General features: G+C 39.8%; 1 protein-coding gene across 8 annotated transcripts in view; it reads left to right on the forward strand.

Annotated features, from left to right (window-relative positions):
• Positions 1 to 27,368, forward strand: part of PDLIM5 (PDZ and LIM domain 5) — a 126,839-nt gene that overhangs the window by 25,187 nt on the left and 74,284 nt on the right. For all 8 annotated transcript variants that reach the window (XM_071431655.1, XM_071431650.1, XM_071431651.1 and 5 more), the window contains exon 3: positions 17,216 to 17,367. In XM_071431655.1, coding sequence (XP_071287756.1) covers positions 17,216 to 17,367 — 152 coding nt within the window. The remainder of the gene's footprint in view (positions 1 to 17,215; positions 17,368 to 27,368) is intronic.

The raw sequence follows: 27,368 nt of genomic DNA on the forward strand, positions 1-27,368 counted from the left end.
GCACCTTTTTGTGCACAGGGCTCTGTGTTGCTGTCTCTCCTCCAGGCTGTAATGAGCACACTTTGATGTGTTTGAATGTGACAGATGATTTTGTTCTTAATCAGATTGTGCTTGATCACTGTTGTTCCAACCTTCCTCTTGTGCTGCTAAGTTGCTACTTCAGCTTTGTACTCCTTAGGATGATGAAAACCAGCCTGCTTGTGTCTTCTCTGCAAAAGGGGGAGGAATGACAGCTATTTTATGTTCAGTGAGCACTGTGGCTAGTGTTTAGGAAGTGCATGTGATGGTAACAGACAAGCAGGGAGGTCTGGTGTAACCTCAGGCAGGTTAATCACTCCACACATTGACATTTGAATACAAACTTTAAGCTGCACCAGGATTTTTTATGTCTGGTTGGTATTTCTTTTATATTTTGTTTGTATTAATAGCTTGCACTAGCCTAGAAGAAGGAAGAAAGATAATGTTCTGCTTTAAGTTTTGCTTATGCTGAAAAGTTGTATTTTTTTTTTCTCCTCCTCAGTTTAGTCGGAATGCAGAATAAATGTGCCTCTGGCCTGGTACACATCTTGTGCTGCTGTCATTTTTATTTGACTTTTGTATGCTTTCAATTCTCAAAGGTTTGAGTTTCCTCCTTCCAGTTAAGTGCAGTGGGTTGAAGGAATGAACTGATTTGCTTGGGCATCTGAAGGGCTTGGAATTTAATTTCTTCATCAGTTGATTTAGTCTCATCATGCTCTTCAGTACGAGTCTTGGCTACAAAATACAGTGCTGCCAGTGCTGGTCCTGCCAGTGGCACATTTAATTTGTTTAGTTAATAGGAGAAGCACTTCAGAAACCATGAAACACTTGGTGAAATTCATGTTAGTAAGAAGCTCCCATAAATAGGAGACAGGTCTTCTGGGTGATAAAATATCCACAGACCATGGAAGTGGCTGGGCTCTTGGCTTCTGGGGATGAAGGGGGGCCTGTCCCCTTGGGATGGATGCTATCCTGGGGGTGCCGACCATAATTGGGAGCTAGCAGGATGAACACCTAGGACAGAGCTCTTGGAGTCACCAGGTGACTGGTCCTAGTGGGAGACAGGAATTGTTTCTGTGGCTCTGACTTAAGATGCAGTTGGCTGGTAACTCTCAGTCAGGCTAACAATTGTCCTTTAATAGCTGCACAAGTGATTCCTTGTGTTAGCAGTGATGTGGAGCACACAGACAAGAGGGAGTGGGACTGACCCTGTTACTGCTGCTGCAGTCAATTAGCATCCCAGTAGGAGTGCCCAAGTGCCCATATCCATATCCATCATCCTGTGTTCATGCATTCACTTGGAAACACGTGCAAGACACTGATTTTCCCCCTTCCCCTACCCACAAGTCCTGGTTTGGGTGCTGCTGTTTCCCAGGCTTTGGGAACGTGTGTGACAACGTGCTGCACTCAGTGTATGGCCCTGGAGGAGGTCATGGTGACTTCTCCTTTATTGGTGGGAACCCTGAGCCTTTTGTATTGAGTGCACTTGTTAAAGCAGTCCCTGTCCCATGGTTATGGTGTGAGGTGGAAGACTTTTGGGGAGGTCTTGCACTGAGGGAGGGTTAAAGTATGAGGTGAATTGGTTAGTATCAGATTTGTAAGGGGGTGTTGTTACCCTTGCTGGTATCTGGCCCAAAGTTTGCATCAGCTGGAGTTCTCTGCAACAATTCGCAGTTTGGCACCACGATCTCATCAAGGGTGCCCAAGCTCACACCCTCTCTATTTCTGTAGTGATGTACTCCCTCAGATGGTTTCCTTGGAACAGATGGCAAGTTGCATGAATTTTTCTTGTGGTAAGGGAATGAATACTGTGTTTCAGCCATGAATGCTGTGTCAGTTTGTGCTCTTGAATAATACACATATTGTAAGGAGAAACTTCAGTGTCTCCATTTGACCTGTCAGGTCACAGATGTCCATATGTGGATGGAGCAGAAAACATACAAAGCCACACTAACCTGCTATTCCCCTATCCTCATTTATAAGTGGGCATATTTCTGAGAAGATGCTTTACTTCCAAGGTCTCCAACTTTATTCGTGTTTCTGCTTATGTTATGCTTATTGTTCCCTCTTGCTGGCATGGTTTGGCTTTTGGTTGTGCAAGATGCTCATCTCCTTCAATTCTCATGTTTGTGTGGCTGTTGAGTTGGTGACTTGTAGCGGAGTGTATGGAGATCAGAATATTATGGTGTGCAAAAAGCTATAACCTTCTCCAGTTAGTGCTCAAGAGGTTAAAGGACAATCTTACTGAAAGGCTGGAGGGAAGAGGAAAAAAGGCGTCTCCCACTATGTTGCAAGCCTTTCTTGTAGAAGATTTTTTTTTCTCAGTGTAACCAACTGCAAGACTCCTGCTGAAAGTAATACAAATTTAGCTTAGCTGTGATTGTTCCAGGTCAGCATGAATTGCTTCATGTGAGTGAAACAAAACTTTAAAGTGAGAATTTAATCATATTAAAATATTAAAATAATTTCAGTATCAAATTCAAGTAGGGATAGGTCTTACATTTTTGTAGCCATGTCGGTGCTAATTATTCAAAATTCTGATCACAGTGTACTCTTGTTTTTATTTAAGGTATGAAGATTCTTTATTCTCAGCATGCCTAAACATATTTTTGTGGCTATAATTGTGCTAAGTTGCTGCTTAAGTCTAGCAGCTTAGAAGACAGGGAAAACACCCCTATGCTCCCTGGAAAATTAAACCTTTTTTTGGATTAGTGGTACAGGGTGTAACTGAACACTAGTGAGAAGCATGAAATGCTTCCAGACCATTCAGTGTCTGGAAGAGCCACTCAGGGACGTGTGCTGTAAATCCAGGACCTGCCTCTGGTAGGTTACATAATTTTAGGATATCTGATGCCTTCTAATAGGTGGCCGGAGAGGAATGTCTGAAGCTGTTAATTTCAAGGAAGACGTGATGGATGGCTGTTTGAAGAGCTCAGATCCTTCAGTGGCATTTTCATTGTTCCCTTGAACATTTCCTTTTAGAAAAGGGTTGAATCAAAAATGATGTGTTTATGAGGAGAAAGCTTTCCCTTAGATTGGTTTGTTAAATAGGCAGGAAATGTGCACACAGTGCATTTTCGGATCAGGCTGATGTGAATCCTTGATGTCACCAGCTCATATGACATGAGAACATTGCTCACCAAAGGTCACTGGCTGCTCTCACTTTCTGCTTCCATGTGTGTTGTTATTACTGCCTTCCTCCTGCTGAAGCAGGACTGGAGGTGCTGTTGCTGTCTGGTGATTGATAAAGCCTGCCTTGAATCATGGTCGTGGGTGGAAAGCTGTTGGACCCTTCTCGTTCTGGTGGCCGGCCCGAGTCTGTGATGGCCTCACCATAACCCTTCTTATCCTGCCTGATGATGTCTGGGGAGGGAGAGAATGGGCAGGACTGTGATATTTCTGCCTTTTTTTAAATAGTCCCATAAACTAAAGGTGGAGCCTCAGTGATTTTGGAAACTGTCTGCATTCCCTGTCTCACCTCAGTATATGGGGGTGGTTTTGCTTGGTTGGGTTCTTTTCCCCCCAGCCCAAATTTTGCAGCTGAAAGTTGATTTATTTTGTCTTGAGGAGCTGTTTTGCAAACGTTAATGCACTGCTGCTCAAGGTTTATGTCTCACTGAAGTGAGTTATGTTCTGGTATGTGTTGAATTGTGTGTTTGAATGTTTGTCACAGCTGATGGATGCATCCTGCTGTGGGGAAGGAGCAGGTTCTCGCTTTGCTTGGATATTCCCACCTGCTGTTTTTAGTTGGTAGGTGAAGAGATATTCAATGCTTTAGAGAGGCATAACTTTTCTTGGATTTGGACTGATGTGGAGAATCTCTTTTGAAGATAAGCTTTCAGCAATAAACATCCAATATTTATTCTGAATATCTTTTTGTTTTGAAATTGTCTTTCTTCTGGCAAAGAATAAGTTGTCACTCACACTACCAGCTTTCACCAGAGCCTTACTCATGAGAGGCCTACACAAACTTGAGGTATACAAAGTTGAGTTACAATGAGGGTAGTAGGGCAAGATAAAAAAAAACAAATCATTGTGGCTGCAATCAAAATATTGGTCAAAAAGAGCACTATTTATAAGGTCGGAAACTTTTCTCTTCTTTTGGTGTAGCTGATGTCGAATTCAAGAAAACAAGATGGAAAAAACCAAGGATATACTCATTGTTAATTTTTTATAAATCTCTTTCAAAGTCTTATTTCCAGCAATTCTTTAAGTAATGTTTACATTAAGAAATTACTTGAAATCTAGCAGGAGTCTTCCTACAGTAAAAGTTGTTGTTGCTGTTGAATAGTTGGTGAAAAAACCCTGAAATTATGTGCCTGAAAAGTTTAATGGACTTGATATGTCCACTGTATGATCATACTTTTCAAAAGCCTTCTCCTTGTGACTTGGTCAGCCTTTTGCTCTTTAGCTTTGAAGGCATTTAAGAGGCTGTATCTCGATCTCAGAAGTTGAGAGGAGTTTAAATCACATGGAAACCTGTGGCTCCTGTGTGAAGGATCAATATTTTGTACAGTTGTCAGCAATAACAGTAACATAAAACATCCCCCCCAAACAAAGAAAAAACCCACAAAAGAACCAACAAATCAAAAAATACACCCAAACCCGCCAAACAAAAATAGCAGAAAAAAAAACTTGCAGGCTTTCCATACCATCTGTCTTGGATCAAGTTGGATGAATGAATGCATACTGTGTTTTTGTGTGTTGTTGTTTTACTTGGAATTGTTTCCAAGCTCTGCCTTTAACCACCAGTGTATATAGTTTTCTTTTTTTTTCAGAATGCTAGAGCAGTCCTGATTTTAGTCCCAAAATTTAAGACTATAAATGATTTAAATGTTTGTTTCCTTAGATGTGACAATATTGATTGTAAACTCTGCTTTGGATAGGGAGGGTTTCTTTTTCTGTGTCTTAACTTTGAAACGTCCTCTGATTTTAGTTTGATAGTGTAGGGCTACATACATATAAATGGGGGGGAGAGAAAAAAAGCAAGTGAAAATAAAAAGAAAGAAAGTACACCAGAGAGCTGTCATGGCTAACAGGCTTAAGCTTACAGGATTCCTGTGCAAGCCCAGACGTTGAATGGCCGGACACATTCCACTGCACAGTGTCAGGCTGAGAGCAAGGGGTAGACTGTTGCAGGAAGTACATGTGAAGGGTTGAGTTTTCTTCATTGTTTTTTCAGAGCTATTTGATAACCAGCTTTATTCATTAGCTGTATGTGTAATTTTCTGATCTCCAAATGTCCAAGGAAGAAAAAACATATTGCAGCCTAACTCAGGCTTTAGGTTACTATAATTAGAGTGCAACTCTCAGCAGCAAAACTCAGAAGATGGCTAAAATATAGCAGCAAGAAATTTTATCAAAGTTCTCAGCTGCAACAAGTACAAAAGCTTTTTCCTCTCTGGAGCTTTAGTAAGGAGGTTTTGCACAGGTTTGTTTAGTCTTGCATGTCTGTCATGCATTTGGCAATTGAATGGTAAGGAAAATTTACTTAACGTGAGGGTCTTAGTTTTGCAGTCAGAAAATTTGTCCTGAATAGCTCCCTGTTTGCTCTGGACAACTGCTTTTTGTTGTACACTGCCTAAAAAAACACTGATAATTTTCAAGTGGTCTTCTCACACAGGTCTCTAGCATAGAGGACAAATGCATTTTTATTTATATAGAGGTGTGTGTAAGAATAAATATTTATACACAAATATTTTCTTAAAGAATATATATGTATACCACGGTCTATAGTAACATATCCAGTGTTTTACATCCATAAAAACGTGTATACACAAACACCCACACCTGGAACTGTATAAAAAAATCACATAAAAGTAATGTTTAAAGTCAAGCAAACTAAAACAGTGTATTGCATGTGTATATATGTAGATACATGTAAAATGGAAAATTAAACTTAAAATTGTTATGTGTTCTCATGAGCCTTATTAGCTGATGATAAAGATTTGTGTCTCTTAGCTAAAAACAGCTGTATGAATTTATTAAATAATATGCAACTGCTTTAAAATGTGTTTCTTGTTTTCTGAGGGCTTTTTATTGGACTCTTTTTCTGCAATATTTCATACTTGGGGTTTTAGCCAGTATGTGACTGGCTTAAAGCAAATGACTGCTATAATATTCCCTTGATGTATAAAAGGCAAGATACCCACAAGGACTTACTGATGTCTCCTATTTTTGTTTTATTTCGTTGTGCTAGAAGTTTTCATTTGACTAATCCTAAGGAGTTCTCTCTCCATTGCATGAATGCACATACATACACAACTGTGCTTTTGTGTGTTTATGCTGTCAGCATATTAGCCATGATTGGTTTATTTGTTACTCCACACACTTCAGAGCATGCTTATTTATCTAAACTGAGTTGTCATCTTTCACATGTTTAAGATTGCCCTTCTCTTCCTTGTTGCCAAAGGGAAGTGCCATAAGCTTTAGTGCCTTTATAATTAAAATGCGATGCCCCTGTTGATGTAGCATGGAGGAGTTTCTGAACTCTGATGCATTTTTTGTGTATTTCCTGCTTGGTGCTGAGCTCTATGCTCAACAGAGAGCTGGCACAAGTGCAGCTCAGTCTCCAGCCTCTTAGGCTAGTTCTGTGGGTGTGGTGGCTCTTTTTGCTGGGCTTGGGTTTCACCTTGAGATGGGCTTGTACAGTTTGTGCAGAGTGACACTTTAGGATGGCATTCAGGTGAGCTGTCCTCTCTGGACAGATGATTTGTGCCAATAACCAATTCTAGGAGTGTCTGAACTTGCCTCTGTTTTCTCCTTACTTTATATGGTGCAGCTTGACATTATCTCAGTTCTTTGAAGCAAGCAGGTTGTTTTCTGCTTGTTTATGCATGCCTGGATTCTGGATAGGTGGAAAATGAAGCAATGGCTGGTGTATCATGAGGGACTCAATTTGTAGTAGCATTTTCTTGCCACTGGCTCCCTGCTTGATTCTCTGTGTTGCTTTCATGTGTAGAATTGCATCATTAGTTGTGTTTCCTTCTCGTTACTGCCATGTACAAGGCTCTTTGTCCTGGGAGAGGTACTGAAAAGAAAAAATAAATGTGTCTTTAAATTACACAGTATAATATATTGTGCTATTTGTATTTCTAAATTGGATGTTCTGGCAAGCATGGGGTGGTTGCATCACATTTAATGCAGAAAAGGTATATCCCATTAAGAGGAGCTAAATCATAGACCTTGGAAGCCTTATGAAAACAAGATGACACATATTTGGCTACTAGGATTAATAAGGAGATGGATGTTCGGTTAGTTCAACTAATTTTATCATCTGTAAAAGAATAAACATAACACTGTCTGGGAAGGGAGGACATAGACCATTTTATGCTCTGCAGACATTGTTATACGTAGGGCCTCTACAGGATGGGAATTAATTTCTTTGGAAGTAGCTGAGCTCAGTCCCTTTTGTTGCTTCACACTTAAGCTCCTTTAGAGAAGACTAACTCTGCTTTGCTTTGTGTTTGTTTGGGAGGCCCAGCAATAAAACTTAGTAAGCTTTCAAGCTGTTTGCTCCAAATGAGAGAGGCTTGAAGCTTCTGTTCTGGTACAAATCAAGTGGCTGTTAAGCAGTCCTAAGAAATCATGGGCTTTAGTTGTGGATTTAATTTGTGTTGGCTGTCCAAAAAAAACCCCAAACTCCCCAAAACTAACCACTACTGGAGGAGAGACACGCAAGTCCCAAAAGCTAAAGCAGCCACACAAAGTTTGTGTTGTATTTCTAGCTATATTTTCTTTCCATTTTCTCGTTCTGTCTCTGAAAAATTAAGTAGGCAGTATTTTTTACCCACTGGCATATAGTTTCCCAGGGAGGAACCTGGATCAGTTCTGTAAACTCTCTGAACAGAAGAATAATCATCAGAGAGAAGAGAGCCAGTTAAAATAAATAGGGCTCTTAAGGCATGCTGGCAGCATGAGAACACAACTGAGCTCCTTGAGAGAATGCTTAGTGAAAGCTAAGCATTCTCTCAAGGATGGTAGGGTCTTAAATATCTTCAGACATTCTGGCACATGACTGTAAATGGTTTTCCATCACTCAAGTGTTTCAAAAGTATTTTTAAAAAAGTTTTTTTGGAATTACCCATGTGCCTCCTGCAAATAAGATTCTAGTCACAATGTCGGAATTATTTTTCCTTAGTCCTTTTGACAACTTGTTTTTTGTCATTGTGACATTATTTCTTTTCCAAATCAGAACATTAATTATGTCTTGTTAGTCAAGAAGTTATTGCCCATCCTATCTTGGTGGCAATCTTTTCATGTCTGATCTCCTGAATGCTAGTGGCTTGGAAAAGCAAGACCAGATGCTTAGTCTTGTTACATACCAACATAGCTACACTTGAACAGAATAGTTTCTTCATCCCTCTTTGATGTGAGTGTGACTTTTCACTCATTTTAATAATCCTTTGAATTCCAGTTGGTGTTTCCCAGCACACAATTAATACACATTTTAACTTGTGTGTTAGTACCTGGATAAAATGTTTAAGCTGCGTGTCAAAGACAAGAATTGTCCCAGAATTGATTACTGTATGTAATTAGCTACTTCCTTTTCACACCAGCAAGGTCAAAAGCAGGGATTGTACTTTCTAATAATTGCTACTGGACTTGCAGTAATCATGAGATAGTGGCATTCTGTCAAAAATTAAATATCCTGTTCAATATCCAAGGAACCTTTTCTGAAGTTTTTTCTGCTTCCTTACGTCCTGCAGCAGTTGGATTGTTCTAAGGGAGGGAGGAGAGGTAGCAAAAGTTCTCGCTCACAGGAGAGCAGAGCTGCAAGGAATCCATGATCAGTCAAGCCATGACAAGTCAGAGGTGGCACCAGTTAATAATCCTGCTGGCACTGGCATGTGGAAACTGTTCCTGCTTATTGGCAACCTCTTCTGGGACAAGAGAGGGAAGCTGAGAGCTGCTACTGGCATTCAAGTTAATTTCTTTGGTGTTAAGTGATTGAAAAATAAAGGAGCACATATTCAAGAGCACATTTTCACCACTTAACACATGGTGTTAAGTGATTGAAAAACAAAAGAGTACATGGTGCAGTTACTCTGCTTCCTAAACCTAATGTATATTTTTGGAGTCTTTTCTGCATCAACCCAATCGTGTGTAAGAGTGATCTAAGCTATGTGGTGCCTCTCCTGTTTTAAGTAGTCAGTGTCCTCTCATGCTCCACTGTAGATGCATAGCTCCACATTTAGTGCATGCATGGATAAATAGAATGAGTGGTTTGTGCATGCAACACATCATTTAAAGTGGCAAAACCAAATTATTTTGGTTTTATTTGGTGGTTTTTGGGTTTATTTGTTTTTGTGAAAGACAGTAGATAAATATTAAAGGTTGTAATACAGTAAGAGAAAAATTTTAAGGAAAAAAGAGAGGGTTGAAACCATTTATCTTTTTCCTAGAATATGAACCCACAGGCAGGCTCAGCCATGTTTGCTTAGAGGGAAATCTCAAACTGTGTTAGTTTTTCTTTGACATAATTTCTGAATGTGGAACTATAGGTATACACAGCTCAATCATGTTAAAATATATGTTGTTGTCAGGGTTACTGCTGTCAGAACTGAGAATGAAATGAGAGAGATGGTTTTGTGGTTCTTTGCTGGCAAAATGAATGGATGCCTGTGGGCTCTCCCCATTTTCCCCTGGGCTGTAATGAGTGAAAGGGCTGGTTTGGGTCTGCTTCAACCAAGTCACAGCTGCATCACAGCAGTGGAGCTGTGTGTGGGGGGAAGGGGATGAAGCAGGCCTGAGGAATGTGGGAGGACAGGCCAGGAGGCAAGGGCAGCCCTCTCACCAGGACTGGGATGCAGCCTGCTGTTGGAGTCCACAGCCAGACCAAGAGCAATGGTTGATGCTTTGTCTTACGCTTCTCTCCTTATACATTATCTTTAATGGTTATTTAATGGTTGTGCTGTGCATGCCTTGGGTTGCAGCTTTATAAATCAGTCTGAAAACACCTTTAAAGTTACAGGGAGAAAAAGGAGGGAAATGAAAATGTAGCAAGTGGGAGTACAGCCACATGGAGTGAGGTGAGGGCAGGGTTTCATGGCGGTGATACATAGCAAAGTACTTTGGTAATCAGACAGGTTTTCTGACCTAAGCTAACTTTGATCCTTGCTTTGTTTGGGGAAAAACTTTAGCTTATTTAGAGGACTGCCTCATAACCCCTTTTTATAGCTGCTTGTGTCACCGCTTTCCACAGCAAACCCTGCATTAGAGTTCTTATAACTCAGCTGTATAAATTTGATCTGGACTTTAAAACTGGCATGTGTGTTCTTGATTTGGAAGCGACTATCAAAGCTGGCTGGCTAATCTGTTGGCTATGTGAATAATATTGCTGTAGTAAAGGCTTGAGGAACACGATACAGCTCTCAGTTTCCATTGAGTGCAGAGGAAGCTTATTTGTCACAAAGAGCAGGTGCTCTCATGCTTTTTTTTTCTTTTCCCCCTCATGCAGAAGTTTTAAGCTGGACCTCAAGTGTCCCAGACATGCCAGGAGTGTGGAGTGTAGGTTTTTGCTTCCTTCCCATCAGGGAGGCAGGTGAGGAAGGGCTTTGGTGAGCCATCCCATTTAGGTATATCATGCTGGAGCACTGCGTTACCCTATTTGTGCTTGTGGTGGTCAGTGTTGGCCCTGAGTGTTCCATGCTCAGGCTCTGTGGATTGTGAGGTCCTGGGGGAGCAGGAGTCAGGTCAGATGTGCAATTTTGTGATGGAGTTGGTGCTGCTGCAGAGCATTAATATGTGTCCCCCTTGTATTTTGGAGTGAGTGTCTGTCCCTCTCCTTCATTAATTCATCCAAGGGGCATTTCTAGCTTACTTTTAGCTCTACGTGTGTTTATGAGGTTGCTGTTAAAAATACTGGTTATCATTGCAAGGCGATACTTTGGTCAGGTGAAACAAAGCTAGGGATAAACAAAGTAGTGGCAGATAATGACTGTAAATATTAGCATGAAGTGTATTGTAGCAAGGAGATAAAGTCGTGTTGTTTGAAAAGGCAGGATGTTGCTTGATAAAAGAATTTGCTCCTTTGCTTATGATGTGATTCTGCAAAGTTATTCTGTAATGTTCTTTCTCTAAATGAGTATGTTGTGTTTTGGCTTTTTACTTATTTAAAATACTTTATTATAGGGAAAAATGTAGACTAAAAGAGGAGCTGGAGTGGTAATGACACAAAGATCATTGGTTGCTTTCTGCTTTGATTATTCATGACTTTAAACTGAATTGCTACAGCCAACTATGGATCAAATGCTCGAGAGGTAAAAATCAAGCTGGAGGGATATCAGCTAGCCCAGGGAGTTTTAAATCAGGATCAATGAGTTACATTCTCAGAGGAAGTTGCAGATGACATTGAAGGATGTTTGGGCAATGGGAGAACATTATTTACTGTCTGAGTACAAAACAGCTTATTTGGAAAATCATTGTGATGTACCATCATACAACATGGTTGTAGCTAGCATAGATTCAAGGCAAGCAGTCTGTAAAACACAGGAGGCAGCCTCCATCTTTAGTCAGTGGACCTTTCTTTGTCTTATGAGTGACTGCAATTTAAGTAATTCTTTTATTACTGTGTAAAAGCAAAATAATGACAGCTCAAAGAAGAATTGCTTGTCAAGTTTTCCTCTTAGTCATGTGAGGAAGAAATAGGTGTTATGTGTTAAATAGAAATTAATTAGGGTGCAAATTACATTGTTTTAGAGATAGATGCATATATGTGTGCATACATTCAATTGGCCTGGAAAGACTTGTTCAAAATATCTAATTGAAGCTTAAGAGTAAAGGTAAAAAATCTGTTGGTTATTGCAAAACCAAATAGCGTGCCGGCTAAAATTTAGCTCAATAAAACAGTTGTATTCCTGGGTATTCTGGGCTGTTTGCATTTCAAAACCTGAGTTGTAGTACTGTGCTGAGATTACTTGTTATATCCTTGATTTTGAAGTCCATCCTGGATCAAGAACTGTTTTACTTTTGTTCTGTCTCCATTTGGAATGTGATTTTGGACAATATTTCTGGTTTTGGAATTCTGCTGTTGAGAACCAAAAGAACAACAATATTTTCTTTTTTTTTTTCAGATTTTTTTTTTGCCAAACAAAAGAATCTACCATTAGATGGGTGCTTTCCCTTGTGTTTGTTAAAAAGCATCCTGTGGTGCATCCCTGCGTGGCACAGGCTGGTTTTTGGCTTTCATCCATGTAGCTGATGGCTGCGGAGGGGCAGAGGTTTCCTGCCGGGCGCTGCGGGAGTGAGTGGCCTCGGCAGGTGCCTGGTCATGAAATGTCTCTCCTGCTCGCCTCCCCTTCAGTCTCCAAATGAGTTTTCCAGAGTAGAGAGACGTGGAATTAAGTAGGAGGAAACATTCCTGGTTTGGCAATTTTGTAGCTTTCAAGTCTGTGGTGTAACATCAAGGAAAAAACGTCTGCTTTTTTGTAGCTCCAATTCATGATTGACTTTAAAACCTGCCTCATACTATAAATACAGAATTAAAACAGATCAAGGATTTGAAGAATATTTATGGTGCTTAGAGGTTAGTTGGATTATTGGATGGCCAGTTTTGTAATTTCGTTTCTATGCTCCTCTCCATATTTTACTGCTATACTCTTCTCCTATTGCATTGTTTCCATATGGTGATACAGGCACATTTAATAAAGGTATGTTCCAGATCACCATTTTTTCCAGATAACTAACTCTGTACTTTATGGGTCACTGATGCAGGATAATGTTCCTAAGGTTAAATTTGCACTCCAAGAAAAAAATCACTTGTACAGGACCAAAAAAAACAAAAACAAAAACAAAAAAAACCACCCCCCCCCCCCCCCAAAGTTGTAAAAAAGAAGCAATGAGATAAATCTGTAGGTGATAATATATGATCTTCAAATGTTATTTACATGTCTTCTATATTTGCTGAATACTTTTTAAATCTGAGTGGAAGAAAAGAAATTGAGTTTGTGAGTTTGTGACAGGAAATATGGGCCAAAAGGTAAAACATGGACCAGATTCTGGGTGGAGTTCAGAATGGAGTCAGCTAATCAGACTATCTATGCAGTTTTGGGTCGAATATGTACACAGTTTGGTATATGTCATCTTCATTATGTATTCCAATTTAGTGTTTGTGGTGGTATTGCATGGTTCAGCCTCTAAGAAGTGTCAAAAGGGAGGCTCCCAGAGTCTGCAGTCTGAAAAAGATCCTTAATTATTTCAAATGTTCTAATTCCTCCTGCTGTGTTCATTGTAGATGTTTTCTTTCTTTATATATTTGTGATAATATTACTCTTGCACTGGGGTTAAACTGCCCTTGTAGCTTCAGTCCCACTTCAGTGGGTGGTGCTTCAGAAGCCAGGGTTGCTGACTGATAGAATTCCTCTTGCTGTGCTCAGTGTAGATGCTTATTTTTATATAGTTGTGATAATATTCCTCTTGCACTGGGGTTAAAACTGCCCTTGTAGCTTGAGTCCCACTTCAAAATAGGTGCTTCAGAAGCCAGGGTTGCTGACTGATATGTGATGGTCCTGCATGTGAGACAGCCCACTTGGCAGACTTTGGTCATCAGCAAAACAGTGTGGTGCTTTATTGTTTGGTGCTTACTTTTATAGGCAATTGAAACCTCCTGGGTCTAGACAGCCACTGGTCTAATCTTTAAGCCCCTTGGACTCTGAACCAGTGAAATGCCTGTACTTTAGGAGAGATGTTATTGGTTGAAACCTCTGTCAGTCAGCCCAGAGGCCGGTTTAGTGAACTGGGCTGGGTTTCTTATTTATCACCGGATTCATGCTCAGTAGAAATCAGCTTGTGCTGAAACAGCTGACCAGTACTTTCAGGGAATACTCACGCTCTGGCTGAGATTTCCTAGGAGTATCAACCTCACCTCTCCTGCTTAGTGACTCAGATCTCTTATTCAGAATCAGTAGGTGTTACTTAGAAGTCTTATCCACTCTGTCTTGATAAGGAGATTACTAGTCCAGCATCCCTCTGTGTGGGCAGTTCTTCACACTGTTGTCCAGTAATTTCCTTCAATACATCTCTGACAGCTCCACCTCTGAGGCATAACCAGTTCTCTCTCTGTGCAGCAGGACCCATGGACATCACACTTCTCAGGACCTATTTTTAAGAAATTTCATCCTGGGATTTTACTGAAATGATTTTATAGCAGTCTCCCACATGCACTTGCAGAGAGTTTCATCCCCTTAGGCAACAGTTTAAGAATGACCTCTTGAAAGTCGGGTGGTTGGTTGTGGGTTGTTGTGCGTTGGTCACTAGAATTAAACAGAAATTTTTGGCTTTTTTTTTTTTTAATTAGAAATTTGTTTTCATTTACATGCTTGGGGATGGTAAGGCCACCCACTCTTCCATGAAAATAGTTATCCTGAAGCTGGCTTTTGAAGTCTTAGTCCTGAGCAGTGTGTAGGTTGCTTTTTTATTTTTCATCACAAATTGCAACATGTCAGCATTATGTGCATTTGCACGCGTTCTGAGAAAGCTAAATTTTATTCACAAATCACAGCGATCCATTTGACCTTTAGCTTTTAGCACCCCTACGTTCCTTTCCCTTTTCCAGACCTTGCTGGCAAATGTCAGCGTGCTATAACATATCGGTTTATGGCAGGATCTGTTTATGGCAGGTCCCACCCCTCACCCAAAGGTTTGAGGAGCTTTCCTATAAATAGCTATATTGGTCATAGCTTTCTATATGCTTGTGAGCTTCCCTGATTGGTGTTTTATAGTAATCAGGCCTCTTAACTCACAGTTTGGGTATGAACGCCCAATTTTGGAGGACTTTTGGCTTTTTTGTTGAAGCCTTTTGTCAAAGGATTCACAATACAATTTGAAATTCTTATGACTTTGGCAAGTTAAATAGTTTTTCTGAAATCAGGATGTCTCCTTTTTCCTTTGCCTCTTACTTTACTTCCTTGCTCTGCTATATTTTCCTTGTTAGGACCCTCTGGTTTCAACTCTGGCTAAAATAGCTATATTGATTCGTAATGCTGAGGGCCTGGCTGCTATTTTCTGAAGATATGACAAGTCTTACTTGATTGCAGGCCTCTTCTTTCACCAGGCTAACATCAAATGGGAGAATTTTTCTCATTTTGTTGAAAATTTTCTCTGTTGTTTTTTTTTTCTGCTCAAGATTGCACTGCCATCAGCAAGTATGGAATTGATGTTGAAATTCAGTGATTCACTGAATGAGAAATTTCTTGGGTTTAGTCTATATGTTGTCAAATGGTAATATTTTTGGAGTTTAGCATTTGCATATGTCTTGCAACATTACACAATATTTTTTCTCAGTTAAAGTATTTGTCTTCAGGTGCCATCCAATACATATCACAGCTGTCATGTATTGCTAGTTCCTTGGATTTTAGGAAAGCCTTAACCATATCAGGTGTGCTGATGGGACACCTTCCACAGGTTTACCCTACACAAACACAGAGACTGAGTTCCTCATATTTCATGCATTATTATCTCTTTACCCACAGACAGTTTTCAAGATGTAACCTCACTTCTCCTGTTGAAGTGAATGATGTGTACACTGGTGGCTGCACTTGGTAAAGTAACAAGGAACCAAAACTTCTTGGTCCCTACTGCATGAGCTAAAACAGGGACAGTTAAAAAACAGAGGAGATGAAAACATTCCTTTGGGTCACCTTTGAAAAGTCATAGAATCATAGAAGTGGCAAGGTTGGAAAAGGCCTCTAAGGGTCACCAACTGTCCACCAAGGTAGCAGCACCACCATGTTAACCACTAAACCATGTCCTCAGGTGCCTTATCCATGCATATTTTGAACACTTCTAGGGGTGGTGATTCTAATATTTTCCTGGGAAAGCCTCTTCCAGTCCTTGACAATGCTTTCCATGAAGAAATTTTCCCTAGTATCCAAATTAAACCTTCTATAGTATGACTTGAGTTTGCTCTCCTCCTGTCACTTGTTACCTGGGAGAAGAGATTGACCCTCACATCACTACACCCTCTTGTCAGGCAGTTGTAGAGAGGGATGAGATCTCCCCTGAGCCTCCTTTTCTCCAGGCTGAGCACCACCAGCTCTCAAGTCATGTGCTAAAGTACCATTTTGGCTCAAGGTGAATTCTACTTTTGGAAATGAAGATCAAGTAATTGCGCTTTTTGCAGCACTGCCCTAAAAGCAGTGATTTCTTCAAGGAACAGACTCATGCTTGCAGGCAGAGGACAGAGTTGGGAGGTTATGCATACACAGCACCAGCAGCTACAATATCTCTGCTGTAAGCAGACTGCTTTTTCCAACTTCTCTGCTGTTGGAAACATAGAGGGAATTTACACCATACAGGATGTTTTTTTAGCCTGCTATAAAATGATTAGAAGATTGAGGACCAGGGACATGAATCAGTGCATAGATCTTATTTCATGTTACTTTAATTTCTGTTTCTGTTCTTTGGAATGAAGATAGTTGAAATTCAGTTGCATCAGATGAGAAGATTGATTTATTGTTCAATTGGGGCCAATAGTGTGAACTTGACAGAGGTTTCTGTTGCAATATTGTTTCATTCAAGTGGACCAAAGCAGCTGAACTGAAATTTGGCAGTGACCTTGATCGAAGAGTTAGACTTGTCAAGAAACTTTTCTTATCATAATCTGAATATACTGCAGGTTACTGGGGCCTGTAAACCTACTGAGAGAAAGGCAAAACAATGTCCTGCAAGCAGTCTGTCTGTGATGAACTTTTGACTTGCTGGTAGTTGTAGCTGGGGAAAAGTCAGCTTCACTATTAACAGAGTCTTCCCTACTCATGACCAGATTTTGATGAATAAATGAATGTTGAAGAGATTTTTAAGTCGAAAATTTAGATTGGAAAAAGCTGGTTTACAGCTTTTCTCTCTACTCAAAATTTCATGTATGAAGAGAAAGATGGCTGGAACTTGGAGTGCAGGAAACTGTGAATGCTTGTCCCTGCTTGTGTCTCCTTGTGAATAGGTCCCAGCCAGTAAAGTAGAAGTGGAGTTTGATTTTGAAAAGCAGGCTATATGTGCAGTTCTTTCCTGTCACTGAAGCCAAATAAGAATGAATACCTATAGGTATTGCAGCAATTTTCACAGAACTCACAAATGAGAAAAGATACCTTGTTTTTTCTCTTTGCATGAAACAGCACCGTGAATAAAATACTGTGATTTTGTGTTTAATATAATCACAAACCACCCAAATTTCTCATTTACCATTCTTGTGACATTTCAGCTTAATGACGGTGGCAAGGCAGCCCAAGCGCATGTGGGGATCGGTGATGTGGTTCTCACCATTGATGGGATAAGCACGGATGGCATGACTCATCTAGAAGCACAAAACAAGATCAAGGCATGTACAGGCAATTTGAACATGACTCTGCAAAGGTAAGCTAGCTACTTCTTTTTTTTTAAAGAGAATTGATTATCATCCTAACAGCGGTTTGGAGGATAAAAATGTGTAAGTGGTTTGGCAAAGTCTATGGAGTTAAATGTCAGTGATTGAAAGATATACTGCCATAGCCTGTAATCTGTCTTGATTTACAGCGTTTTAGAAAACTTATTAGATGTTAATTATGTGGCTTGACAAAGATTTTTTCCAGCTTTATGTCACCTATTCTATTTCCTCTTCTTTTTGAGTTTCAGTTTTGTTTAATTAATCTATTTAAAAGCAGGTCTTATTAATGCTTTTTCCCCCTCCCCCAAGTGACTAGGAACATTTTTTTGCGTCAAGTGCTACATCACCATTCTTACTGGCTAACAGAAGGATGGATTTAAATAGTTAACCTTTGAGCTAAATGGATCAAAATACTTCTGCTCAGAGCCTGGGAGATGTTTCCACCATGTAATTTCCACCATGGTGATACCACTGTGTCACTGAGTAGCAGCCTCCCTTTGCTAGTTTAAGTGCCTGCTGTAGAAGTTACAGCTTGGCCCAGTCTCATTACTAAATCATAGAGTTTATTGAATCCCTGCATATCTCTGGTATAGCCTGGGGCTCTGTTTTGGGAGTTGTTGCAGGAGGGGAGCAGGATGCTCACATATGGGTTATTGAACCTGAAGTACAATGAGCAGCAGCACAAGCAATTAATTCCTCCAGTTCTCAAAAGCCTCCCAGGGCTAAATGTTTTTTGGTAGAAGATTGCTATTTTGATTCAATGATGTGAGTGAACATATTGGAGGAGATTGGCCTGTGAATTCATCACATAGGGGAAAGCATCCCTTCTTGTTTTCAAAGAAAACAGCAGCGGTTGTAGGCCATGACTGCTGTTCAGGCCTGCCTTCAGCAGTGCAAAGTTCCTTGATGGCGTTGGTTGAGGTCCATACCATATCCTTTCACCAGTGACTGACTGCTTTTTGTGGCAAATTATCCTCCCCTTAATGAGAGGACTACGTCTTTCAGTGAGTTAATCAGTATTAACTGATTAAAAAGAGGTGACATGGTTGCAGATCTGACAAACATCCATCTCCAGGGTGACAGTGCTGGTTCCCAGCCCTAAGTGCCATGCATTTGCATGGTTGTGTGAGTACTTTCTTCTGTAACAGGCTGCAGTTCAGCCCTGCTTGTTGTTTCTTGTTTTTCCCGTTGTCCTGTGCTTCAGTGCTTAGCTGCCCTGACTAAGGGATTCCCTTTGCTCAGTCTGAGGAAGGGAGTACCTTGTGGTGTGGTTCATGCCTGGGGCATCTCCCTGAGTGAAACTTGTAAAGGTGGCATTAAAAGTTTCTTGATGAAAGATGGGTATTATACCAGCTCATTAGAAGAACTACATGTTGTATCTAGTGTGTCATTTGCTTTTCTGACTCCCAGGGAGACGGGCAGGTTGCTCAGAAATGTGCTTTCCAGGACCCACTGAGTCACAGGCAGGTGGGCTGGCCCACTTTCTCCTGTCACCATAACTGTATGGGCAGGGTTAATACTGGAAATAGGAAAGGCATGGCAGGCGTGTCCCAGTCAGGTAATAACTTGTCTGAGGCTGCTTCTGGTTAGGTACGGAGATGAGTGGTTTTAAAATTAAATTAATCATGAGTTAGCCTGATCCCCTGCTGTTCTCAGCCTTCCCACTTAGTGTAGCATCTGACTCACCACTGTTGGCTACCTGACAGCTGAAGGCTAAGTCAGGATCAGACTAACAGTGATCAAAGGAATAGCCTTGGTCCTGGCATCTGGGGGTGTGACAGATGTGTCTTGTGGCTCTGCTGCTTTGCAGTCTCATGGTCTAAGCTGTTTTGAATTTTGCATGTATCCCAAGAAACCAAAAGTGTAGGCAGTGTTCTCCTGGTTCCTCTGCATGTGAACATTTCCTTGCCCTGCTCTTTAACAGATCTGCTTTGGTTGTTTATTTGTTCTTTATAGCCTGGAAGATGCTTCTTAGAGTCAGACTGACTCATGCTAACTGGAGATGATGGCTGCCCATGGGAAGGGAGCTTGAGAGTATAAGCAGGGTGGCAAGATAAGCCATTTTAATATTGAGTGTTCTCCATAATTATATTCTTCTGTTCCTGCCTCTTCTCCCAAAATGAAACCGAAGGAAATAAAATATTTTAAGCTGTTACTTTTCACATGCAAGATTAAGGAGATACTGTCAATGTGAAGCAAAGCTGGCCTTCAAAATACGGGCTGGTGACATAGAATAGGAAAATCTAAGACATATTTTATTTTGCTATTACTGCTTTTTATTTATCTTTCATTTTTACTTCTGAGATTTTATCTACTTTCACACAGTCTGCTGATAGTTTGGACTACAATGCAAGGATGTTGAGGTTAGTTTTGAAAGAATCCATCAATTCTGAGATAATGCCCTGGTTTGCTGCTGCTTTAAAAGAACACAATGGTTGGATGGTTAGTGGTGTTACTTTGAGCATGTACTCCAGCACCCCAGTTTGCACAGTGGTCAGGGCATGGTGACACTTCACCTTTTAAAAGCTACAAAGGAAACTTCTGTAGTCTGTGGCAAAGGCAAGAGAGGAAATTCTTTATTATCAGATTCATTATTATAAATATTTTAACTTGATAGTTAACCTATTTAGGTTTTCGCTTGGCTTCCTCTCTTCTTCATGTGCAAAGTAGAAAAAATAAAATTAAGAGAAATTAAACAAAGGGCAAGAAGTAGCTTGCCTGGGAGGTTGGAAGGGATTGTTAAAGTACTGCCTTCAAAACCTTTACTTACAGATTTAAAGCAGTATATTTATGTAGGCAGATATACAAGTACCCCTTGTGGAAAACCAATTTAGATGTTTTGTAACTTGTAATTTAGTGTTGGCAAAATATTTGAAGGGCAAATAAAAGCTTCCCTTTGTTCCATGTAAGGCAGTATTGCAGCTAGGTTTTTTAAACATGGAATTGTTGTGTGCCCTGGAAAGGAACTGGAGGTGCAGCTGTTGATTAGAGGTTGCTCAAATACCAATGGACAAAATTGTGCTTTGCCAGCCCTGTGTGCAGTAGTAGGTGCTTAATATTTGCATGTGTTGGCAAGTACTTTCAGGTGTATGTCTTTAAAATCAATATGTTCTGTGAACAAGTCTCATTATTTAGTACAGAAGTTATATCTTTTTTTCACTTCTGAAAGGAAATTTGAATGTAGGCATGTTATTTGCTCATTTTTCATATGATATTGTAGGTGCACAGAGTTTGTGGTGATTGGGGTGGGGCTGTGTCCAGCCTCATCCCCAGTGGGCTGCAGCTGTGAGCAGCAGGTGAGCAGCATTGACAGCAATGAGCCATGGAGTGCCCAGGGGCACTGACCCATCACCAAAGGGAGCAGAGGGCACACGGGTGTAATGCATGGACATGAGGGGTATAAAAGGCTGGGCTGAAGAACAAGAAGGGAAGGTACTTGCAGCCTTCTGAAGTGGTCTGGTGTTACTGTGTATGCATTGTAGTGTTTTGATATTTTATGGTGATATTCTGTGTATCATGGCCATCTAAATTGAGGCATTATATGATTCAAAAATATGGAGTGTGGTTTTTTTATCTTCTTTTTATTTTGTAACTTGTGATTTTAGCTTCTTGATAGATCTCCCCCTCCAATTTTTGTTTCTATTCATCCCTTCCATTCTGAGATCTTGCTCTTTTGCACCCCAATATTTCATTTTCATGTAAAGCCATTCCAGTTTCCCATGAGGACAGATGGAAACCAGATGCTTGCTTTTGGGATATATTTTCAAGTTCAGTAACTTAGCATGGACTTTTATAAATAAATCTCTAAGTTGCTGAACAGCTAAAAGCCACCACCTATTTTTAAAATATTATTTTTGGGGACTGTTTCTCCAGAGATTTGCCTTAATGATTATTTGGGAGTGAGCAGGAAAAAGAATTGTGGATTTCTACAGATGAATGAGATAATGATACCTGTGAAACTTCTGGGAAAAGTGTCAGCAATGCAGGGATAAAAGTAAAAGAAAAAAGATAGAAAGTCTTGGGCTATAATGATAGAGAACATATTTATCTCTATTTAGTAAAACAGATCTGCATGGGTATAGTTTGCTTTGTAAAGGAATTTCTTTCACTCTGTCTATGAATTTACTAATTAAGGACAAAAGGCATTGAGATTGCTTGGCTTGGAAATCGAAAGGAGGGTTGTCTGGCTTGTTTACTCCTCTGTTGCTATATTGCAGTTTTTCTTTGTTTGGGTGAGAAATTTTTTCTGGACAATGTTTAAACTCACTATCACTTAATTTCACTTACTGGGTGCAGTAATTTGGCAGTGAGCAGATACTGTGGTTCTGATTCCAGCTCTTCAGTGGAGGAACACAGCTGCTACAAAGCAATAGATGAATTTCAGTGATGGCCATAGGCTTGGTGGGTTTTTTCTCCTAAACCTTTTTAAAGCATGGGGTTGCCCAAGCGTCAGAGGTGACACTGGGGCCTCCTGGGTATTCTTGATGTCCTACAGGCCTCAGATAAATTTAGATGAGCCATGGGGCTGAGTTCTGCAGTTGGTAAACTAAAAGCCATGGCATTTGTTTTAGCTGCCTGCCTGAGTATGAATCTTTATAGTACTGTCCTCCCTTATCTTTTTGGGTTTTTTTTCAGGAAGCATGAAGTCTAGGCTTTTAGCTTAAGGGCAGCTGAAATTCTCATCATTTAAGATGGGGTAAGCGAGAAAAAAATGTTATGGACCATTTGAATTCTAAGTTCTTTTTTCAAGCAAACCAATCTGGAAAGGGTTTTCAGCAGTAAGACCAGCTTAGTATGCTTTTTTCTTACTATTTTTTGCCTAATTTATAGGCTTTACTTTAGATGATGCTTAAAACTCTTGTTTCAGTTCTATGAGTCATAGGTTCCTTGGGTGGGTATTTTGTTTCCCTAAACCATATATGGATGAGCTTGAGGAAAACTATGATAAGAATGCATTCTGAACTCTTATATTTTTCTCCCAACTTTAGTCATCATCATTTCCCTTACATAGGTATTTTGACTTTAGCTTGGTTCTTCAGTGATTTGTTTTTTTAGAAAAATAGAAGCTTCATTGTCCTATGTCAGTTAAACAGAGACAATAATAATTGGTTGAAAGACACCACAGCTTCCAGGTAATTTTTTCAAAATCTGAAAACTTTTTTTTTCTGTAATTCTTTTCTGTAATACTAATTATTTTGTAACTTGTTTCAGGAATGTCAGCACTAAATGCTGGATGATTAAGGAAATAATTTATTTTTAATTGAGAGAGTTGAGACACAGAAAACTTACAGAACTCAGTTGAGGCAGTATGGCTTGGCATAACAAACTATATTGGTAGTTCAAATGCTACTCAAAACTTTTGAGAACTTATTCCCCGAGGCTAGTTTGCTACTTTCAATCATGAATACTAGTTTTCAGTGATTATGCTTGAAAATAACTAGGTGAAAAACAGTGCCTCCCAAACAGACATTCCCTTCTCTTGTTTAGCCAGGTCACTAAGCTTTTGAGGTGGCAGCTGTTCCTGGTAGCACGCTCAATGGAGCCTGGTGAGACTTCAAACAACCCTGGAGAACTTTTTGTGCTGTGCATTGGAATGCAGTCAGCTGAGTTGTCTTAAGTCCTCCTGTTTTTATCTTGCTCTGAAATTAAGTGATATTGGGTTAAAATGTTGTCCGAAGAATTCAAAGCTAATGAATGATGCTGGGGTTTTTTTTGATCCAAAGGCTGTTGTATAAATCTATGCACTTGTTGGAAGCAAGGTAGGAACCTTTTGCTCCTAACTTAGAAGCTGAGCAAGTTTAGCTAGCTAAGCCATGCCTTTGGAAAGCCTGCCCACACACTAAATAAATGGAAGGGTACAGCTCTTGCTTCCAGCTGAAATTCAGAGCTGCCTTGTATGTAGCACTTTGCTGCTGGTCAGGTAGCAATTAGATGAACCACAGAACATGCTGCAGCTAAGTGAATCCAACAAACTAAAGGCTTGCTTGCAAGTTCAAAGGAGAGTTGCTGGGATCAAAGTGGAAGGTTGCAGGGTAAAAAACAAGAGTTCAGTGACTTGTACAGGGTGATACCTACCCATCTGCCAGGAAAATGGGTGGGACTGAGGACGAGTTAAGCAACAGTAATAGCAGCCTTTCTCACATTGTGCACTTTAGCGTTTTGCTGGGAATCTTTAGAGCTGCAGAAGATTTGTAAAGGCTGTGCAGTTTCTTGAGGTTGCTGCTGTAAGTAGCATAGGAACATAAATACAGTAGTAGATATAGATGGTGGACAATGGCAAGTGCTAAAGGCAGATTGCTATTTACTGAACATCAAAATATTTCCTTCCAATTTAAGTTTAAAGATGTTTTTTCACTTTTAATTTCAGGTATGTTCCCCTCTGGCCCCATATAGTTAATACCATCTCAGGAAGTTGAAAATCAAGCAAAGGGAGGTTAAAGAAGAAACATTAACATGTTGGTGTTCTGGTTTTTTTGGTTTTCATTTTACTTTTAGTTTGTTTGCCACCAGGGAAATGCAAAATATCACCTCTGAGTTGCAGCAGTTGCAGCCATTTTACCATTATGTTTTTGAGGTTTTGCCTACATAATTATGTCATGGTGGGTTAAACCAAGGGCAGTCAGATTAGGGGGATATTTAAAAATGTCACCTTCTTTTGTGTGAAAATGAGGAGGCCATCATCAAGAAACTGTCTCTCACAACTGGAGAGCCTCTAAGTTCAATTTGGGATAAATTTTCAAATTCCTACCCTCATAGTACAAGTCCTTGATGGAATAAAGGTTGGTAAGGTTGCCTGGGAGATTAGCTCAGATGTTATAATCAGCAGAAGCTGATAAAAAGCTGGGGATGAGATAAATTGAGGCATCATTGTTTGAACAGTAGTAAGTGATTTTGGTGGAGGTTTGCCCCTGAGAGTCCTTTGTGAAAATAGAGGGAGGAAAGTTTTGGATCCTGGAAGTTCCCATCTGTTTGCAATGGATCAAGTGGTACCTCAAGTGCCTTAATTGGTAATCTTGCTTTTTTGCCTTATCCACTGAGAAACATCTGTACCATTGCTTTATACAAACTGTTGCATAGCACGGATGTCTGACAAATTTCTTAAAAATACTACTTGTTTTCAGACAAGGAAGTAAAGTTGGGGTTGGTTTGTGGGTTTTTTGCTTGTTTTTGTGGGTTTTTTTGTGTTTGTTTGTTGTAGTAATTTTGCTGACCCTATAGATGTTTGTTTTAAAGCCTGAAACAATGCATATCTTTCAGATATGTTGGGATTAGCCTAAAAACAAATGCTGATCACATGTTGTTATTATATAGACTGCCTTCTTTCATTCCTGTATTTAAGATGAATATGAAAATACTTGCCTTCCATTATAGTTCTGCTATAGGGATGAAACCACTCTGATGCATAATGGTGATTTTAGGAAACAAAGATTAAATTGTTAAAGCAAAAAAATGCAGTGCAAAAAACATGGCTTTACACAAGCAGATCATTAGAAAGGTAATAGCTTTGGCTTGATGTTTAGATGTACAGTAGTTTAGAAGCCTATTTTCACTCTATTATAAATCTAAAATAAATCTGTATTCTGATTAGATCTGACACAATTGACTTCTGTCTGTGAAGACAGGAGCAGTGAAGTTTATTCACATATATTTTTCCTGAAGTGGCATAATTCAGTAGCAAGTATCTGGAAATGAAATAATCTTACTTGATTTTGGCATGTGCTAGATGGACAGTGTGCCTCAGCATGCAAGGTGAGGATGGGCTTGCAGTGCTTTGCCTAATGGTTGAAAGATAGGACAATGATAAATGACTGCTTGTGATTTAGAATAACTTGCTGAAATACCAATAGCTTTCTCCTGTCTTACAGAATTAAAAAAAAAACCCCAAGACTGAGTTGAGGAGTATTTCTATGGACAGCAGGGAATTGCTTAATGAACTCCACATTGTTCAGTTCCTATGCTCTTTGCTGCAAGCAAGAAGTAACATTTGCAAGCTGAAATTTAATACAGAAAACATCTCGGCTGAGTGAGGTTGTGACTAGTGTTACTATGAGTCTGACTGTTACTTAACAGCATTTTCCAGCTTGGAAACCCCTTTAAGTTGGTGTTGCTTTATATTCTGCATGTTTCAAAGCCTCCTCATTGCTGTTGAAGGGTGTAAGCAGAACATGAGATGTGTGCTCAAACATCCCCATATTAAAGAGACCTTTAGTAACATAGATGCTTCTAAGGAGTAGATTGAATGTGTTTCCCAAACATTAAATATATGTATTTTAGGAAGGTAGGAACACAACTAAGCTAACTTTCATTATGAAGATTGAAAAAAAACCTCTTGAAAACCACAGGAGTTAATTTTGCTGACTATCAATATCACTGTTATTTACAATAAAGATTCTGCTTAAGAGGTGCAAGTGCCAACTTCCTACATGACAGGAAAGAAGTCTCCACTGACAGTGCAGTTTTAAGTCAACCTTTCTGTGGCAATTATATGCCAGGTGCTTTGGACTGTGCCACTGTTGTCAAGACTGTTGTGGCTGTGTAAGAACAATCCAGGCCCTTTTTACTTGTCATTATCTCTTCACACAGGAGATGCTGGAAGGCAAAAGAACAATCCAGGCACTTTTTACTTTTCATTATCTCTTGATTTCTGGGGGTGGGGAGGAAGGGGCATTGGTTTGAGATTCAGGTTGGGTTTGTTTTAGAAAAGGGCAGACGTGGAGCTGTGGAATAGTTCAGATTTTGAAGACTGATAAGAAAGCAATGTTGTTTGCTCTTAGTGTGATTTCCTGGCTAAGTCCTGCTTTTTAGTTTTTCTGAGGAAAAGGTTCATAGCTGTGTTTCAGGAAGCTCTCTTGGTTACTGCTTTCCTCCCTTTTATAAATAATCCCCAGAGGGGAGTGTAGGTTTGTTTTTTTTCTTTAATGAGTTACAGAAAGCCATCAGAAAAGTGATATTCTTAGGTTTTTGTTACATTTTGTTTCATTTGAAGTGATTTTAATGAAGTAATATTCTCCAGGAGGCCTTTGATGCAATTCTGGCTTTCATTTCCTTATTTTCTAATCGACTTCCGTGGTATTCATGGTGACAGTCACCAAATCCCATAAACACTGCAGTGTAATGTAGAAAAACATATTCATATTTCTCTTGTAATATTACCTGCTCTAGGTAGCAGCTGTTTACAGCTGTTTTAAAATGCTCTATTACTTGCAAAATGTCCTCTAATACTGATCTTACTATATCAGGTGGGTTTTTATTTGTCAGAACTGATGGAGTGGTTAAGCATAGGTTTTAAATTTTTAGTTCCATTTCTGTTTTTGCAGCAGACTTGGCTAGCTTTAATGTTTGATTTCCTAAAACTAAGACATTTCCTCTTAAGCAGATAACCTTTATTTGCCTTTCCCATAGTCAGATCTGATCTTGATAGCCATCGAGGCTCTGAGGGCTTCAGTAGAAGATACTAAGAAAAATCAGGTATCATGATGATAAATCAGGGATGACTATTACCAGTCATTTTTGCTTAGTTCTTTGTGAAATAAAGTTTGTGCTCTTGTGGGAACACAAATGCCTCTTGAATATTCTCTTGTTATTAAGAGCCCCATAGGCAAATGCTGCTTGTTGCAGTTCTTTTTAGGTTTTGTTAATGATGTGGATCTGCTGCATTTGATGTAGATCCTTTCAACTGTTAAGCAGTATTTTCATTTTGGAGTGGACATAGGTTTCATTTCCCAAAGTGAAGTTTCCTACAACAAAATAAAACTTGAGGAAAGGTGTGCACCTGAGTGTTCTAATGAAACACTGTGGAGTTCCACAGCCCAGTAAAATAGACCCGAGTTTTTAATCTTCTAATGCTGCTGTTAGTTCAGTATTAGAAGTGAAATCTAGCTTTGCCTCCTGGTGATTGACTAACAAAGAGCTGTGTATAAATTGGTATGTGGTTTTTTTTTTTTAATATCCCCACTGCTTCACATTTTCCGGCAGGGTGTGTTTGGCTTGA

The sequence above is a fragment of the Agelaius tricolor genome, unplaced genomic scaffold, assembly GCF_023055355.1.
Source record: "Agelaius tricolor isolate 1412-34295 unplaced genomic scaffold, bAgeTri1.0.p SCAF_8, whole genome shotgun sequence".
Classification (NCBI taxonomy): Eukaryota; Metazoa; Chordata; class Aves; order Passeriformes; family Icteridae; genus Agelaius; species Agelaius tricolor.